This window comes from Triticum aestivum, chromosome 5D (assembly GCF_018294505.1).
Source record: "Triticum aestivum cultivar Chinese Spring chromosome 5D, IWGSC CS RefSeq v2.1, whole genome shotgun sequence".
Lineage (NCBI taxonomy): Eukaryota > Viridiplantae > Streptophyta > Magnoliopsida > Poales > Poaceae > Triticum > Triticum aestivum.
The window spans coordinates 259257338-259276724 of record NC_057808.1 but is presented as its reverse complement, the minus strand read 5'-3'; the positions used below and the strand labels follow the sequence as shown (position 1 = coordinate 259276724).

At 45.3% G+C, this 19387-nt stretch overlaps 1 protein-coding gene across 1 annotated transcript; it reads left to right on the top strand.

Annotated features, from left to right (window-relative positions):
- The first annotated feature begins 1075 nt into the window (after nucleotides 1-1075).
- LOC123120625 (preprotein translocase subunit SECY, chloroplastic) lies at nucleotides 1076-18964 on the top strand. The gene is made up of 8 exons (XM_044540629.1): nucleotides 1076-1380; nucleotides 1475-1650; nucleotides 4616-5001; nucleotides 5821-6120; nucleotides 6207-6296; nucleotides 9046-9169; nucleotides 9279-9442; nucleotides 18481-18964. The coding sequence occupies exons 1-8, from the start codon at nucleotides 1205-1207 to the stop codon at nucleotides 18709-18711; spliced, it is 1647 nt and encodes a 548-aa protein (XP_044396564.1). The 5' UTR covers nucleotides 1076-1204; the 3' UTR covers nucleotides 18712-18964.
- The last annotated feature ends 423 nt before the right edge of the window (nucleotides 18965-19387 follow it).

Here is a 19387-nt window from a genome sequence, read left to right as displayed (position 1 = left end):
TTTCTCCCACTGTGTTTTCAGTCACTGCATGAACAAGAACGCATGAATATTCGAAAATGCATTCTTGCTGTTTGCACATACAAGAAAACACGGCAATCTTATCACATTTCTTGCATAGACAACTAATACATCATGGCAATTAGGACATGCACATTCATTGTCTTTTCTAAAATATGGATGCCAACTATCATTTTGAACCGATGGCAACAACCAACATAATATGATGGCAAGTAACAACATAACATGGTGGCAGCTAACGGCAAAGATAGGTGGCAACTAACGTCACATATAGGTGGCAATTAATTTTCTCCCTCCCTATGCACCACCCAAATTCCTCCTTTTCTTTCCCTGATTTTAGTGAATCCTACACATCCTTCTGGAGCAACTACTCGCAACAACCCAACCCAGAAGCTTAGTTCAAATCTAGGGTAGAATATGGCAGATCTAGCGTATGTTGGTGGGCAGAGGGGAATACACACAAATCCGTGGTGTGTTTGCCATGACAGTGTGGATCTAGTCGCCATCTTCGTGGGCAATCTGGAATTGCAATTTTCTGGGACAGAAGAAGGATGAGAAACAGGAGGAGATCGGAGATCGACCTGTTAGCTCGTCGTCGCGGGGGTGGCGGTGGGGGTGGGGGGGTGTTTAGGCGCTAGAGATCTGGTCTGGTTGCCATGGCAACTAGAGAAGGAAGACGATGGAGGTAGGGGATCGAGAGGTAGGAGACGACGGCGGCAGGTCGCACTGGGGTTCGAAGGCAGGCCGGGAAGACGGGCGCGTTAGGTTGTGCGGGCAGCGCGGTCGATCGCATGGATGTGTGGTCGATTGTGCCACACACCGGACGTGCGGGCTGTGGCTGTGTGCGCCCGGACGCCGTCGTGCGGGCGGGGTTGTCTTCATACTACACAAGGCGTGCGACACAACCCCTAAATAACATACGTGTGGCAGTTATCGTCGTCCAAAATAAAATTCAAAGAAAGTGTCTAAAGCGCGACAATGGCGCGCTCTCAGTCCCACCCGAAGCGATTGTTGGGAGGCTCTGAAGTCCCGTGCTGTCGCCCCTAGACATAACTGGGCCGAAGTCAACAATGAACGGGCCGACGAAGCCTGTTCTACAGCGTCATCATCATTTCGTCTAGCTTTATCACCTAAAAAAACCCACCGTCCACTCGTCTCCTTCCTCCGCCATCGTCCCCGCGGCACCATGGCCACGGCGACACCACAGCAATGCTGCCTTCCGGCCCGCGCGCGCCCTCCTCCCACCTCCACTCCCCTGCGCCTACGCTACCTCAGCAGAGCAGCCTCCTCCTTCCACTTCCCGGGCCGCCGCACGGTAACGGCAAGAAGGAGAGGAAGAGCCGCCTTAGCCTTCTCCCCCAGGTAGCAAATTAGCGCCTCTCTTGGGCGAAGAATACAATCAGGGAGCATGTGCTGTTTAAATTTCACTGGGTTCTCTGCTGTTGTATTCGTGTAGATGCACGTTGGAGACGGGTGGCCCGGCCTTTGATCCTCTAGGGCTCTACAGGGAGGACCCGTCCAGTTCTGATTATCAGCCTCCCTTCTCGACACTTTTCGGTGTCCTGTCTCCAGTGTTCGGGAGCTCCAGTGGATCCAGGAAAGAGAAGTCATCCTATGGCCGAGGAGCAGCAGGTTGCAATTCAAAGCTAATCCCTTCTCCCTCTATTATTTTTGACAAAGTATAGTCCATGATTATTTTGTCAGCGCTTTAGAAGGACGCCACCTTGCACAAATGCTTCATTACTTTAGGTGAAGTGATGTTTTTTTAGATGAAAGGCGCAAGGAACGCCCGACTTGATTAATAAAGCCAACATAGGCCACTTAGTCTTAAAATGTCTTACAACTGAAAGGAGAATAAAAGTACCAAAATCAGAGCTTAAGAGTAAGCATTACAGAACCGCTCAAAAGACATAGCCCTACACAGATATAAAGGTGCTAGGCAGGGCTTGATGGCTTCACAGGATGTTGTTTCTGTTGATGGCGTGCAAGTGTATGATCGTGTGAAGCACCGGGCTGGCCGCGTCACTGGCCCTTCCTCTTCCCTGGAGGGCACCACTGCTGAAAGAAAAGATACCATTTGAAAATAAAATTAGCTGGATGACTTGGAAATTTCCTTTGATAGCAATTTTGTTGCAAGTGGCCCACAACGCCCAAGCTAAGGCCGCAAACGAGTGCTAGGCTAATCTACGTTGCTGGCTTCTCGTGGTGCACAGCGGAGCAAGCTGTTCAACCATGAAGTTCGGTGCCCAGTTAGCGCCAAAGCTGTCCCCGACGCAGCTCCATAAGAATATATTAGGGGCACAGCGGAAAAGAATGTCGTCGACGTCTTCCGGGCTGTTGCAAAGGGCGGAGCAGCCGTTGCCTGGACCTCTCTGTTTCTGAAGGTTAATTGCAGATGGCAGACGATTTAACACAGCCCGCAAAGGGAAATATGGACTTTGAGCGGAGATCTCGCTGCCCAGAGGGCCTTGGCATATCTCACCTTAGGACCTTGGTTAAGTTTGGCATATAAAGATTTTACTGAAAAGTCGCAAGACGCCTCATGATCCCAACTTATTGAATCCTTTTCGGTGGTTAAATTAGTATTAGAGCTGAATTTGTAAAGCTTCCCATGAGCCAAGCTCAGAATCATTGAGGTTACGCATAAAAGCCAGATTAATTTGGCCGGCGACAAACACATTTGCTAACTAGGATCTCAGGGTCCGACGCAATGACAAATATAGCATAGTGACGTTTGTCATCAGTCCATTTTGAAAGACAGAATTTAGTGTCCTTCTTGTTCCCGACCTCGAAGCGAGCACCCAAATTGAATATCTCTTTGTATTTTTGGATCCCATTCTAAAATTGGGAGCCCTTGGTCTTAGTAGCGAAGAGCAAAGAATCTGAAAGTACTTAGCTTTGAGGACACGAGCCCACAGGCTATCATCGTTCTGAGCAATTTTCCAAATCCACTTACTAATCAACGCAAGGTTCATTTTCTTGAAATTAGTAATACCTAGGCCTCCCTGGTCTTTAGGTTGTAAATGTCCGCCCATCGGACCATACGGAATTTGCGCTTGGCCGCGTCCGCTTCCCAGAAGAATCTGGCTCTAACCTTTGTCGAACTGCGCATGGACGCCACCCCCAGCAAGAAGAGGACCATCGCGAAGGTCAGGTTAGCCGATAGACATGCATTGGTAAGAGTGAGTCTCGTGCCTGAAGACATGAGTTTCCCTTGCCAAGGGTCAACTCGTGTAATAACTTTACTAATCGCCGGATCCCAATCCGACACCAACACCTGTTTATCCGAGCATGGGAGGCCAAGGTAAGAGATGGAAATCCGATTTGTGGCAGTTAAGAAGAGGGCAATTCACACACACTCTCAGCCTCATTCACACCTACCGTGCATACTTCACTTTTGGCAAAGTTTAATTTTCATCCTTGACATAGCTTCGAAGCAAATTAAAAGGATCTTGATAGTGGCCAAACTTCGTACATCGGGCTCAAAGAGAAGCAACGTGTCGTCATCGTATTGGAGATGATTCACTCCTCCTGGAATGAGGTGGGACGCCACCCCTTTGTGGTGACCAGCCTCTTTGGCTTTGGTTAGCATCGAAGAGAGCGAATCTGCAACTATATCAAATAGAAGGGGAGAGATGGGATTCCCTTGATGCAGGCCTCTCTTATTGCTTAAAAACGGGCCAACCTCTCCCCATTGATGCAAATTGCAGTATGTCCTCCCGAGACAAGCTGCATAATCCTGTGAATAAAGCCTGCTTGGAACCCTTTCCGTTGCAGAACTTCTTGAAGAAAAGACCAACTAACTCGGTCATGCACCTTTTCAAAGTCAAGTTTTAGAAGAACATCAGGGAGTTCCTTGCGCTTAAGCTCGTGAACAATTTTGTTAAGACATAGCACCCCCTCAAGGATAAAACGACCTTTAATAAAAGCCATTTGCGCACGGTCGACAATTTTAGCCGCTAATAGACCCAATCGCATCGCATGCTTTGACAACCAGTTTGAAGAGCACATTGATAAGTGCGATAGGTCGGAATTGGGATATATGGGTCTTAGGATTAAAGCTAGAATAGCAAACTTAATACGTCTGATATTGATCGTTCAAGCCCGTCACCTGTCTCAGTGACCAACGATTTGAGCATCCCCCGTTGTTTGGGGTTTTTGGCGCTTGTCCCCTTCTCAAAACATGTCCGAACATGTAAATATTCTTCTCCTTAATTAAAAGGCAGCGCTCCTGCCGGTTTGTCGGGGAAAGAAAGTAATATGCTTGTAACTGATAAACCTAATGGGCTACCCATAAAAAAAAAATCTGCCTCTTGATTACTCATCCACATTTTGTTAAAATTTTGGTTGTAGGATCTTCTTGATGAGAAATTTCTTCAACCAGTCTAAATTTTCAACTCCAATTTAGCCCAAACATATACATGATATTTAGTTACTATGAAAATTCAGTTGATATAGGGAGTGCCGAGTCGACTGCTACTATTTATGTATTAAGCAGGTATGACTGGTGGCATTGTCGTTCATATATTTGCAGCTCGGGTCCACTTCAGTTTATCCAGTTATACCTATATAATGTATTTTAATTTGATTGGAGCAGCTGCAATGGAGGACAGTACTATTGACTTTGGTGACTTCTTCAAGGGTCCTCTACCCGGGAAGTTTCTGAAGCTCCTTGGGTTTTTGGCATTGTCTCGACTTGGTGTGTATATACCTTTGGGTGGAGTGAACCAGGCAGCTTTTGCTGGTAATCTTGACCAGAACAGTCTGCTGGGCACTTTGGATTCTTTTTCTGGTGGAGGTATTGGCCGGCTTGGAATATGCTCCCTCGGCATTGTTCCGTTCATCAATGCACAGATTGTGTTTCAGCTCCTTACTCAGCTTTACCCAAAATTGCAAGAGCTTCAGAAAAAAGAAGGGGAGGCAGGTAGAAAAAAGATTCTTCAGTACACAAGATATGCATCTGTTGGTTTTGCAATTGCCCAGGTAGGTTAGAGTCTTGGATATATTTGAGCAGCTCTTGGATATCTTTTTTTGTCAAGATAATTCTTTGACTAATTAAAATTACAAGAGCAGCTGTTGGATTTTTTTATGTCAATAATTGGTTCTGAAGCATCGGTACCTCAAGGTTTCCATGGTACCAAAGGGGATACCTTGTGTGTATGACTTACTTTTGTCGGGACGGAAGAAAAGCTTTGTAATGTTGTGCGATCAGTGATCACATGCTATATTAACTGACTATCTACTTAACAGCATACCATGTTAAACAGTTAGAATTATGTCAAACATGCCACACAATTTGACCACATAACTTGCAATATCAAGGTAATATGACACTTCCGTTTTTGTAAACTTATACTCCCTCCATTCCACAGTACATGACTTCCATTTGTCAAAATATAGATGTATCTAGACATGTTTTAGTATATAGGTACATCCATTTTTGGATGAATAAAAGTCAAGTATTTTGGAACGGAGGGAGTACCTTCTATGTACACCGATGATTTATCTTTGACATGGCAAAGAAACTCAAAATACAACAAACTTATTCCTGATGCCAAATCATGTGCTTTGCGGTCATAAACAATGAAAAAAAGTCCTAGTATTACTCAGTTGAGTCCGTCTGATGCTTCTGTTGTCAGACATTTTTTGGAGAATGATATACTGCTGTGGGTACATTTCATTCTAGTACGAGCTTTACACATTATTAGTTATGAAGGTATTATTTTTATTTTTAATGTAAGTTCTGATTGCTCTATTTATCTTCCCATCCGCTTCAAATTTAATTTCTGTACCTTTTGCTAGGCTATCGGGCAAGTTCTTTTTCTTCGTCCTTATGTTAATGACTTCAGCACAGAATGGGTACTAACATCTGTGACTCTATTGACGCTTGGATCGGTGTTCACAACTTTCCTTGGTGAAACAATATCTGAGTTGAAACTCGGGAATGGAACATCTCTTCTTATCTTTACAAGTATAATATCGTATTTGCCTGCATCATTTGGAAGGACAGTTGCAGAGGGATTTCAAGCAGGCAATTATGTTGGACTTCTCACAATCATATTGTCATTCTTTTTCTTGGTTCTTGGGATTGTCTATGTCCAGGTGAGAAAATATACTTTGCTTTTCAAGATAAATATAAATTTGTCAGCATATGATTTGCTTAATTCACATCATTTCTATGGTTTCAGGAAGCTGAGAGAAAAATACCACTGAACTATGCTTCTCGATACGGCAGTCGAACTGGAGGACCCCAACGTTCTGCATATCTACCTTTTAAGGTTCGTAATGTTTCCATATGGTTTCATTTAATTTCTGCCTCTCCACATGTTGGCCGTTGATCGATTTTAGGTTTTGAGATCCGTTAACACATACAGAACACAAATAAGCTGGGGCAGTAATTATAGTTAGAGAGTAGCCAATTGTTTCAAGACTTATTTTGATTATACTGAAAATAACTCAATCTCTTCATACTATCTCGAGATGTGCATGGTTTTTTGGAGTGCAAACAAGCGTTTGCACATCTTTTCATGAAGTGGAGAAGCAACACCATAATTACAGAGTTCAGAAATCCAGTATGTTCACCCATATGCAGAACAACATTTTTCAGCACAAGGACACTTAAGTCGAGGACAGCAGTGGACAAAGAACTCCCTGGGCGGGAGCACGCGCGGCACTGTAGATACTAATCGAGTCCCCGGCGAGGCCGGCAAGCATGTTCCCCGACTCAGCAGCAGCGCCGACCACCACCGGCGCCACCAACGTGAAGATGATGGCAGCGAGAGTGGTGGTGTCTGCTCCATGCGGGACCGGGCGAGGAGTGAGTGCAAGCGGCATCTTTTACCGAGGGGGAAGGGGAGATGGCCAGGGCCGATTTCTCTGTAAATCCACCGGCGGATAGGGACAATGACATATACTCTTTCGATTTTTGGCTCAGAATCTCAGGAAGCTGGGGTTGCCTCACTTCTGGCCATACACATGAATTGGGAGCAGTTGGCTGGGGAATCGATGGGCCAAAGCCCAGTTTTTTTTCGAATATGCATTAAGAAAGGAGAAGGGGAGCCTTGGCGCAGGGGTAAAGCTGTTGCCTTGTGACCATGAGGTCATGGGTTCGAGTCCTGGAAACGCCTCTTGCAGAAATGCAGGGAAAGGCTGCGTACAAAAGACCCAAAGTGGTCGGACCCTTCCCCCGACCTTGCGCAAGCTGGAGCTACGTGCACCGGGCTGCCTTTTTAATAAAAAAGCAGAACATACAAACGCCAAAGAGGGCATGACCCATACAACACCACAGAGGCACAACCCGACATAATCAGCTGGGGAATCTGAAAAGAACTGGCCCTTAGCCTCCTGGCTCCTCACCACTTCAGCTGCCTACTGCTCTCATCACCCTCATAAAACATTGATGTCTTGCCACCTCTCACTCAGAAGACTGCTTAGGGTTTTCATTCCACTTGTCTCAGCATTTCAGTCTGGGCAACTGGCCTTGCTCCTGAGCCAGACCAGTTCAAAGTGGTGGCTTAATCTGAATGTGCCAGTGGGTTGCAGTCAGCCCAACTGCCCTCCAAACATGAGCGCGTGACCCTGATGCTGTTTTCTTCCTCCACTGCCTTGTGCAAATCACGCAATTTCTTCCTTTGAATGAAAAGCTCACAGATGTCCTGTGTATTCTTCAAAAAGAGTAAATAACATAATTCACTGTACTCTGGCAAAGCAATGCCCTGAGGTCCTTGGAGTCATACAGACTCCTGACCTTCCTAGGCACTGGATCTGCCCCTGGGTACGGAAGATTCAGCATGTATTATTCTCAATCATGCTGTAGTGTGTAGCATTACCTCCAATTTTTTTTGTTTGCCAGTAGTGGTTTTGCCTCTATTTACATCCCATTTTGTATTGCATAATGTGTTTATGTCACCAAAACATTGGGCTTCTCTCCTTTGTGCCATTTGACTGGTTGAATGCTGGAAACGTACCACTTAGCCCCTCCTTTTGATCCCTCCTCTTTGTTTTCTCCGTATTTTCCTTTTGTTCCCTGTCACAAACCTGATCCTTTACTCTTCAGACACATCACCAGTGACCATGTGAGACGTCACCCTTGTAACCTTTCCGAGAAGAACATATTAGGTGCTCCCAGACTTGGGGATACTTCCCTCAGTCCCTGACCACACCATCTCTTCCTTGCCCTCATGTAGGCATGGCGTGGAGTTCAGCGATGGTGGTGTGTGCGGTTGCTAGTTTCTTGGTTCTTTTCACCACGAATCAAACAAACCAACCCCGTAATGGAACCTATTGAGGGAACTAATGAATGAATCTTCTTTTCCATCAGAACATTGTGATTGTTTCAATCCCCTTCCATTTTCCCCACTCGGGGGGAGGGGGGCAGATAGTAAGGCAGTGGTAAGACCATTTTGGTCTTCTAGTGAAAAACTTATAAGAGCAACACTTTTTGGGTAAGAAGTCAAAATTATACAGTAAGAGGGGCAGATCCATAAAGAGGAAGTTCCAGTTTCATACACAATCTTTCTCTTAAAGTGTTTGTTAGAATTTCAATATTTTTAGTTGCTTAGTGTTAGTTTTTTCTACAAGATTTTATGTTATCTGAGAGTACAAATTAAAAATCTCAAACCATTTTCTAGATGTCACACGCATAAGAGTAAAAAAGAACACCAGAGGGGGAGGCACCCCCTGGGTTTTAATCAAAGAAGAAGCAAGAAACTTGGTTGCAATATTCACTCCTGTGGGTAGTCGTACTTGGCTGGCTTGGAGCAGCAGACAATCACTAGTGCTTAGTTCACTAGATCTCACAAGCATGAAGCATGGTGTGAGGAATTCACTCATTTATTCATTTATATGAACCGATAAAGATTTGGAGCATCTTGGACTGCCAAAAATGTATTCTGTTCTTCATTCGCAAATGAATAAGATCAAACTGCTAATACTCACAATTGTGCTAACATTGTTCTGTCTTTCAGCCTCACAGTGTTCCTGTTTTTAAATTATTTTGTAACCTACCTTTCAATCCATTACGAGCAGGTCAATAGTTCCGGTGTCATGCCTATCATATTTTCTACGTCTTCGTTGGCTTTACCTGCTACTTTGGCACGTTTCACTGGCTTAGATTTTCTTAAAAAGGCTGCCATAGCCCTAACTCCAGGAGGTAAACTGAATATTTCTAGTTTATTTAATTTTTTTTATTCTCAGGAGAACCAAGATGCCATAAAGCACCTATTGTTTACAATAATCTCATTCTGTTAACTGTGCTGCAGGTTCTTTTTATCTTCCAACTAATGTATTGCTTATAGCCTTTTTCAATTACTATTACACTTTTCTTCAATTGGATCCTGATGAACTTAGTGAGCAATTGAAGCGAACAGGTGCGTCAATACCGCTTGTGCGGCCAGGAAAAAATACAGCTGCCTTTATTAAAACAGTGAGTTGTTTCTCTTCCATCAGAAAGGATGCATTTTTTGTCTAAATTTTGGAGTATTGCATGACTATGTACTTCATTTGCTCATTATTGCAACATGGTAGCTTTTCATTAGGCTAACTGCATAACCGATTCTATGCAATGGGTATGTGGGGAAGAGTAGTTATTTGTATGTGTCTTTGTATGGTGATAAGTGCTAATTGTTCTGGTACTGTATTAAACATTTGGCAAGGTAGTATCCCATATAGCTCAGCTGTAAACCTTTTAAAAGGCACTAGTATCTACTCAATTTTTTCCTCCCAAGTGTTCTCAACCTCGGAATCAGATCACTGCTTTCTCTTCCTCCAGGTGGTTGTCTCATGGGAAGTTAAGTGAGATTCCACTTTGAGTTTTTATTCCAAAGAAACATGGTTTCCTTAGCGGTGGTTGAGGTCAGGGGGACTTCTCTGAATGAATGTTTAAATCTGAATTTTTAAATTGGGAGCATGGAAGGGTTGGTATCACCTGATACTTTACCTGATACCATCTCCAGAAAACCATTTCCCTATATATATACCCTTTGCATTTTCCCCGTTCTATAAGGGGCTTCCTGCATATTGTACTGCACCTGCACCTGCACCTGTACGTGTATATGTACTGGCCTATGGCCACCTGGGAATACAAGTTGCTTTTTCCCTAACAGGACGGGCGGTGGCGAGGTAGTGCTGTCAGATCCATTGATTGCAACAAGAAAAAGCTTCCACTAGGTTCTTCAATTAAATAGCTAATCACCGCCTCCAGAAAATCTGATACCACCCCTCAATGATGGTTATCGCAGGGTCATTGAGCACGTGGAGAAGGCACCGCTACTCATTGAGTACCACTGTACCAGGGTGGGTTGCTTGGTGTTGATCTGGACTGTGAGCAGTCAACCTGAACTTTATTGTGCTGCAGTGCAGCAACCTACAACACCTTGTGGTACCTTTGTCTGAGGAGGTCATGCCCCATGTGGCAATTATGTATATGCCGGATGGCCGAGCTCCTGGACAGATGGCTTCTCGGGATGATTTTTCAAAGTGGTTTGGTCCATCATCAATGCAGACATTCTCAAGGTCCTTGCACCTCATCAACAAGGCGCTCATCACTCTCGTGCCAAAGAAGGTGGATGCTCAAGAAGTTAAGGGCTTCTAGTCTATTATCCTTTTCAGGTCGCCAAGTTCTCTAAACTTGTCTTCGTGGTTCATGTGAAACAAAGCACATTCATCAAGGTGCATTGTGTCCAGGACAAATTCTTCTATATACAATCCGTTGCTAAGGCATTACACGTGATGAAGCTGCCAACGTTGCTACTTAAGGTGGCAAGCTTTGATACAGTGTTGTGGCCCTTTCTCTTCACCTTGCTCCTATTTGGGGTTTCGGCAACATTGGAGGAAACTGGATCGCTAGTCTCTGGGCTCTTGCGCATCATCCTCAACGGTGTCTCGGGGCAAAAAATACGGCATGGTCGAGGCTTGAGGCAAGGAGATCTGCTCTCTCTAATTCTTTTATCCTCATGGTGAAGGCTCAACAACCTCTTCTGCAAGATGGATGACCTCGAGCTGTTAATTGGTCATGTCAACATTCAATATTGATGATGTGGTGATGTTTTCGTCCCCCCATAAGAAGGATTTGGACAAGGTCAATGCTCTCCTGAACTTTGGGTGGGATTTCGGGGCTGCACACGGATGTGAGGTGTAAAGCTTCATACACTAGCCAACGCAACCAAAAGTCCGAACTGATGGAAAGGGCTGAGGGGTAACAACAATTTTTGGATAAATTACGAAAGCCAAGACGTGAACTCAAGACCATAGGCTCTGATATCATGTCAAGCTTCATGCACTAGTCAACTCAACCAAAAGTTTGAACTGATGGAAAGGGCTAGGCAATCCACATATACACTTCAACACCCCCTCTCACGTGTGACGCGGGAAGTCAACACGTGAATACTCAGAGGTATGGCTAAAGAGGCCTATACGTGGACACAGAGGGGGTAACAACAATTTTTTGATAAATTGCAAAAGCCAGTACTTCAACTCAAGACCTTAGGCTCTGATACCATGTCAAGCTTCATCACTAGCCAACGCAGACAAAAGTTCGAACTGATGGAAAGGGCTTGGCAATCGGCAATCCATATATACACTTCAACATGAGGAAGTGTGCCGTCACTCCCATCTTTTGCCGTGAGGATGAGATCCAACTTTCCTTGTCAGGGGTCCCTTGTGCCGTCAAGCATTTCCAGCTAGGGTGGTCCTTGATTTGCTTTTCTCAATCATGAGGCCGCGCAAGCAAAACTTGCAGTCCCTACTTGACAAGGTGGTAGCTATACCGCCATAAGCTTGAAAGCTAGAATGTTCACAGGAGGGCGGTCGGCTGGTGCTCGCCAAGACGGTACTGTCTTCCATATCCATTTACATATGCTGTCACTTGTGATACCGTCATGGCTGATCAAATCGAACGATAAGTGCCATAGAGCCTTCATTTGGCGGGGTATGGAGGAGATCAAGTGCCATAGCGTCCTCAAGGCTCGTGATATATTCCCAACCCATCCAGAATCTGGGTCGGCCTCCCAATGCAGCGTGAGAAGACAGTCAGGAGATATTTCATGTTGCCTCCATGTTTGTAGTTGACAATGGGTCGCTGACCTTTTTTGGATGGAACACTGGATTGATGCATTCCGATAAAATCCATTGTCCCGTCCCTTTGGGTAGCAACCAAGACTCGTGCCACCAAAACTGTTGCCAGGCCTGCAGGATAAATCTTGGGGCAGTGACATCTCATGCATGCTTACCATGCCAATCTTGGCGGAATACCCGATGCTCTGGAGCCAGGTCAGCCACACCACCCTTATTGCCAGCAAGGAGGATGTGATTCTATGGCGTTTCACTCCCGGCCTATGTCGGCATATTGTGCTGCTTTCTTGGGACCAACGTGTTTCTATACCACAAAATCCTTTGGTAAGCCAAGGCACCATTGAAGTGTCGGCTTTTCTGTGGTTTGACCTACCACACTGTTGCTAGACGACAGATAAATTGGAAAGCCACCATCTCCCTAGTCACACAACCTGCCCTTTTTGTTCCCTTGAGCAGGAGACAGTAAAGCACCTCTTCATGAGGTACATGTGGTCCAAAAAGCTTTGGGGCCTCTCCATTTGACTGGGCATGCTTCTAGGACGCCTATGGCGAATGCCTCCTGAGGGACTGTTGGACAACGAAGCACAAGTGTATCGCAAGAGAAGAGAAAGGACTTAAACTCGATGGTTGCTTTCGCAGTATGGTCTTTTTGGTGTGAGAGCAACAAACTAATCTTCCAGGTGATGAGCAATGATCTGATTGTTGTGTGGACAGTATCAAGGCAGAGGCTCAACATTGGCGCCGCACCTTCCACCATTAGTTGTGTGAGCAGCTTTGAGGCCTGGGTTTATTTCAGCTTGTTCTGTGGTTGCTAGGTCTGTTGTATGAACAGTTAGGACATTTGGGCTTATGTTGTTTCCCAGAACTCTTGTGCTTGTGTTGCTTGAAAATATATGCAAATGCTTGCTTGCAAATTTTGTAGAAAATCAGTATTAGACACTAATTGGCTTGTCTGCTCTTTAGTTTTTTGTGAAGCTCACCTGCTCCTCTCTGTTAGGAAATATGCAACTTGTATTTCCTGGGGGCCAAAGGCCGGTATATATATATACATGTACAGGTGGTAACTAGTCAGGTAACCCCTCATACAACAGAGAAAATACATAGGCTATACATGAAACATAATATAACTCTAACACCCCCTCAAACTCGGGGTAGATCCACAACACTGAGTTTGGAGAGATAAAACCCTTGTTGTGGTCTAGTTTGGGCCTTTGGAAAGAAATCCGCCAAATGTAACTCGGAAGGCACATGCTGAAGAGCAATAACCTGGTCCTACACACCAACGTGCACAATGGAAGCATCAACACCAATATGCTTGGTGAGCTCATGCTTGACAGGGTCACGCATGCAATACTGATATCACCCGTACTATCAAACAATAGTGTAGTAGGTGTAGTAACAAACACACCAAACTCTTGAAGTAACCATCATAACCAAGTCACCTCTGCCGTCGAAAGAGCTATAGCTCACAACTCAGCCTTTGGACCTGAACGGGAAACTGCAGCCATAACCAAGTCACCTCTGCCGTCCAAAGAGCCATAGCTCACAACCAGCCTCTGCACTACAATGGGAAACTATAATCTGTTCTTCGTCTTCCAAGCAATGAGCCACTAAGAAAAACACAGTAAGCAGAAAGTGAACGGTGATCCGAAAGATCACTAGCACGAGTAGCATCCGAATTGGTCTGAAGTTGTAACGAACTAGAGTGGGGAAAGAAAAGACAGTGAGAAATCGTGCCACGAAGATATCGTAGAACACAAAGGTGCTAGTCGAACAGAAACAAACTAACTCAAAATATGGACAAGATAGATATCCAGATGAGTGACAAATAATAGACAAGTCTCCCAACAAGATGACAATAACGCGTTGGATCAGACAAGGGATCACCATTAGAAGCACAGAGGTGAACATTGAGCTCCATGGGAGTCTCAACAATGCGCTCATCAGTAAGAGCAGCACGAGCAAGAAGATCTTGGATATACTTTTCTTAGGAAATAAAGAAGCCACTAGAGCTAGAGAAAACCTCAATCCCAAGAAAGTAGCGAAGAGGACCAAGATCAGACATAAGAAAAAGACGTGCCTTAACAAAGGCAATGTACTCAGGGTCGTCGCAAGTGTTGATCATGTCATCAACATATAGAAGAAGAGTCCGACCATGAGGAGAAAGGACGCAGGATCATGAGCACTTGCCGAAAAACTAGTGACATTCACCATAGAGGCGAAACGCTCAAACCAGGCACGAGGGGCTTGCTTAAGGCCATAGAGAGAGCAATGAAGATGGCATACTATGCCATCAGGAACAGAATACCTGTTAAGTTTCATGCACTAGCCAACGCAACCAAAAGTCCGAACTGATGGAAAGGGCTAGTGCAATCCACATATACTGTAACACCCCCTCTCACGTGTGACGGGGAAGACAAGTCAACAGGTGCAACCGGAAGAGAGCGATGACGCGCGAAACTCACGTATGACTCAAGAGGCCTCTACGTGGACACGAAGGGGGCTACCAACAATTTTTAATAAACTGTGAAAGCCAGGACTTGAACTCAAGATTGTAGCTCCGATACCATGTTAAGCTTCATGCACTAGCAAACGCAACCAAAAGTCCGAACTTATTGAAAGGGCTAGGTAATCCACATATACATGTCAACACCCCCTCTCACGTGTGACGTGGAAAGTCAACACATGGATAGACTCAGAGGTATGGCTCAAGAGGCCTATACGTGGACACAAAGGGGGGAACAACATGTTTTAGATAAATTGCGAAAGCCAGGACTTGAACTCAACTACTCAAGACCTGAGCTCTGATACCATGTTAACCTTCATGCACTACCCAACGCAACCAAAAGTCTGAACTGATAGAAAGGGCTAGTGCAATCCACATATACACTTCAACACCCCCTCTCACGTGTGACGCGGAGAGTCAACACGTGGATAGACTTAGAGGTATGGCTCAAGAGGACTATACGTGGCCAAAGGGGGGCAGCAACAATTTTTGGATGAACTGCGAAAGCCAGGACTTGAACTCAAGACCTTAGGCTCTGATACCATGTTAAGCTTCATGCACTAGCCAACGCAACCAAAAGTCTGAACTGATGGAAAGGCTAGGCAATCCACATATATACTTCAACACCCCCTCTCGCGTGTGACGCGGAAGTCAACATGTGGATAGACTCAAGAGGTATGGCTCAAGAGGCCTATACGTGGACACAAAGGGGGGGCAACAACAATTTTTAGATAAATTGCGAAAGCCATGACTTGAACTCAAGACCTTAGCTCCGATACCATGTTAAGCTTCATGCACTAGCCAACGCAACCGAAAGTCCGAACTGATGGAAAGGCTAGGCAATCCGCATATAGACTTCAACAATACCGAGGTGGTGGCTTCATGTAAACCTCCTCATGTAACTCACCATTAAGAAAGGCATTCTTGATATAAAGCTGAGGTTCAAAACCAATGGCGAACAGAGGCCACAACCAGAAGTGTGCGAACAATGGTCATATGGGTCACAGGAGCAAAAGTCTCATCGTAATTACGACTATGCTCCTGCTGAAAACCATGAGCCACAAAACGAGCTTGGTAGCGCTCAAGAGAACCATCAGAGTGAGTCTTTACCTTGTATACCCACTTACAAGTGATGGGACAAACATGGGGAGGAAAAGAAACAAGATCCCACACGTCGGTGCGCTCAAGAGCAGCAATTTCTCTGCCATCGCAATCTCCATTCGGGGTGAACAACACCATCACGATAAGAACTCGGCTCAAGAACAATAGCGCCAGTGCGTGGAAAACCAAGGTGGTCAACAGAAGGAAGTGGACTAGCACGTAAGCCATAAGTAGGCTAAGACAAGGAAGATGGCACATTAAATGTACCTGAATCCAGAACCCACAAGGATGTACCTGAATGTGTAGATGGTGGTCGCTCAGTGCTAGAAGCATCAATCATAGAATCTGAACCTGCAGCACCCATGGAAGGAAAACCTGAAGTGGCAAGCATACGCTTAGTCGCACAATATCCTGCTCAGTCAAGGAGACAGCCGCGGGTGTCGGAGTAGAAGCATGAGTCCCAGAAGAAGATGTGCGCCCCTTGCTGCGCATGTGCCGCTTCTTCATGAAGCAATCAGACTCCGGATGACTATCCTTGTTGTAGTAGCCACAATGACTACAAGAGCGACCCTCACTACCAGGAGTAGTGGGAAGGAGCAACGGAGCACTAGAGCGGGAAAGAGCCAGTGCAGCAGACGTTGTAGCAGCGGGCACAGAGCGAACCTCAAAAGTAAACCAGCACCACGTAGGTGAGTCTCCTCAGCATGAATCTCAAAAAACGCCTCCATATGAGAAATACGGTCACGAGCAAACAATTGAGCGCGCTGCGGCTCAAACTCCTAACGGAGCCGAGACAGGAACTCATAGAGGCGATGAAACTCCAAGTCTGACCGCACAGTGTGGCAACACTAGCAAAAACCACAACCAGCAGTGTGAAGAGAGTCAAGCTGGCACCACATTGCAGAACCCTATGTGTAGAACTCATCAACAGTGGAGTCGCCCTGCTGGAGAGCATGCTCCTGGTGAAACACAAACATGTATAAGGCATCACCAGAGGCTGATATCGCTGGCCAAGACGGGTCCACATCTCAAAGACGGTAGTGAGGCCCATAAACTTAGTGGTAAGCTGAGGCAGACTGGAAGTGAGAACAGCCGCAGCACGAGCATCATCATCAAACCACTGAGTTTAAGCAAACATAGCCTCATGGTAAATAGGAAGAGCCTCCTCATAGGCCAAGACCTGCTGGGCATAAGCACGAATTGCAGCATCATCAACAACTTTAGCCGCATCCTTAGCAGCCAGAGAAGCATCTGCGGCAAGAGTCGGTGGCATCTACGGGGTAGGAGCCATAGGAGGAACCGGGTGTGGCGGACAAGGGATCTCACCGGAAAGAATGCCCTAGAGACGAATGCCACACATGAAGGCAATGAACTCGGTGTAGTTGGTACCATACAAAATCACTGCGCAACGAGGACTGGACATAGCCCGACGACGAAGACAACCAACCGAACCAGCCCCGAGGCCGTCAGTTTGATTCAATCGACGACGCAGCCGACGGGGCCGTTGAGCTGCAGGGTGGACCGGAGCAGATTAGGAGCCTCCGATTGCTGGGCGCGGGAGGCCATGGAGCGTCACGGCTCAGATTGGTCACTGTTGTGGCCTGATCCAGTGGGAGCTTTGACCTGCAGGGCTGGGCGATGCGGCTGCAGGCTGCAGGGCCGGGGCGGCATATCGGGAGCCGCTCCTGGAGCCGGCGCGGAAGATAGTGGTGGCAGAAGGGAGTTTGACGCGGTGGAGACCTGTAGACAGGCGGGATCCAGTGGGCGGCGAGGTGAGTTGACTTGCAGGCAGGCGGTTGCTCCTGTGCGGGCCGGGAGAATGCAGATCAGGCAGATTGGGAGGCAAGCAGCGGATCGGAGAGCAGCAGCAACCGGAAGGAGACGGTGGCGCGGGGAGGAGGGAGCAGCGATGGCCAAAAAAACAACGGCGGCGACGCGGGATTAGACCTTAGCATGAGTTGCGCGTGCGAAGAAATAACCTAGGGCTCCAATACCATGTTAGGAAATATGCAACTTGTACTCCTGGGGTTGTACTCCCGGGGGCCCAAAGGCCAGGAAACCCCTCATACAACGAGGAAATTACACAGACTATACATGGAACATAATATAACTCTTAACACTCTCTTTCTGGTGATTTACTTTATTTATTTTCCTTTTACAGAAGAAATTTGTGATTTATTTGTTCACTTGCATAATCAATTGGAGATACAGTTTGATAGTTGAAACTCGGACTAACCAACAAAAGTTCCATGTCCTATTCATATTGGCCGGTCAAATGCTAGTCTTGCTAGTGGTATGGGTCACTGTATAATCGTCTGATGCAGAACATAACATAGGATGATAAATGCTACACCTTTTACAATTGGCACTTTTTTCCTTTTATTAGATTCTTCATAAATTTACTATTCCACTGCATATGTTATACTAATTTGTATGACGCAGTTGTGCGTTTTCAGACAACTGGGCAATATTTCTCACTTTCAGTAGGAAATCATACCACTTTTAGTTTGGAGATCAGTGGTGACCTTACTCCTGAAATGTTCCCTGTCAGTATGCCACAAGTACTTCCATTTGATGTTGAAATGTCTAGGTCCCTTGTTTCAGATAACTAGTCATGTATGCATGTGAGAAAGCATGTTGCACTTCAGCCATGCATGAATTTTGGACAAATAGACTTAGAAGTACCACATCCAATAAGAAACAATCAACAGAACTGAAGCACATCTAATTTTGTCCATGGTATCTCAGCAATATCTCACACTAAAAATAATTTTATCTAATTGCAGGTTCTTAGTCGTATCTCTGTCCTAGGATCTGCCTTTCTCGCTGTACTAGCTGCTGGACCATCTGTGGTTGAACAAATCTCTCACTTGACAGCATTTCGGGGATTTGCTGGTACATCAGTGCTTATCCTTGTTGGATGTGCAACCGACACGGCTCGGAAAGTTCAGACAGAAATAATTTCTCAGAAATATAAGGACATCGAGTTCTATGATGTCAAAAGTTCTGACAAATGATTATCTTCTGAACGTGTACTTAAATATAATCTCGTATAAATGATTGTTGTGTCATTTGGTAGTATTTCATTATTCTTTTCCTTTTTCTCTTCTGTGTATATCAGTTATATATCTTCTAGAGGACCAGAGTTCGGAAAGCATCAGTATGTAAAAGATACCCTATAGCTGTGGAAGCTTTACAGCTGATGGATATTTCTGTTGTGGAGTGATCTGATGTGATCTCTGTACCCTGGAGAAGGGATTTTAAACTTTATCTATATTGCTTCTTAAAATTTTAGAACTAAAGTATTGGCGAGTGTTCAACATGTCCGTAGAGAGACTGAGAAACAGAGATAATATAACGTTCTTCAAGCCAACTCAATTATTTATCTTTTCATGCATATATATGCTACACTATTGCAACTCCATATTAACTGGCATGCCAGTTTCTGCATATGCGACTATTTTGTTGTCACCCTGTTTATGTGGATAGCTCTATTTCTATTATTTGATTTTTTTATCTTGATGCTTTTTTTTCAATTATCTTACCCTTTTTGACACAAGCAAACCTTGTCTAGCTAGATACATTTCACTCATCGTCGTATGTGTGGAGTTACCTCACATTCAGTAAGACTCATCTTGTCTGTAACATACTCCCTCCGTTCCTAAATATGTGAGATTTTGAATGGATTACCAC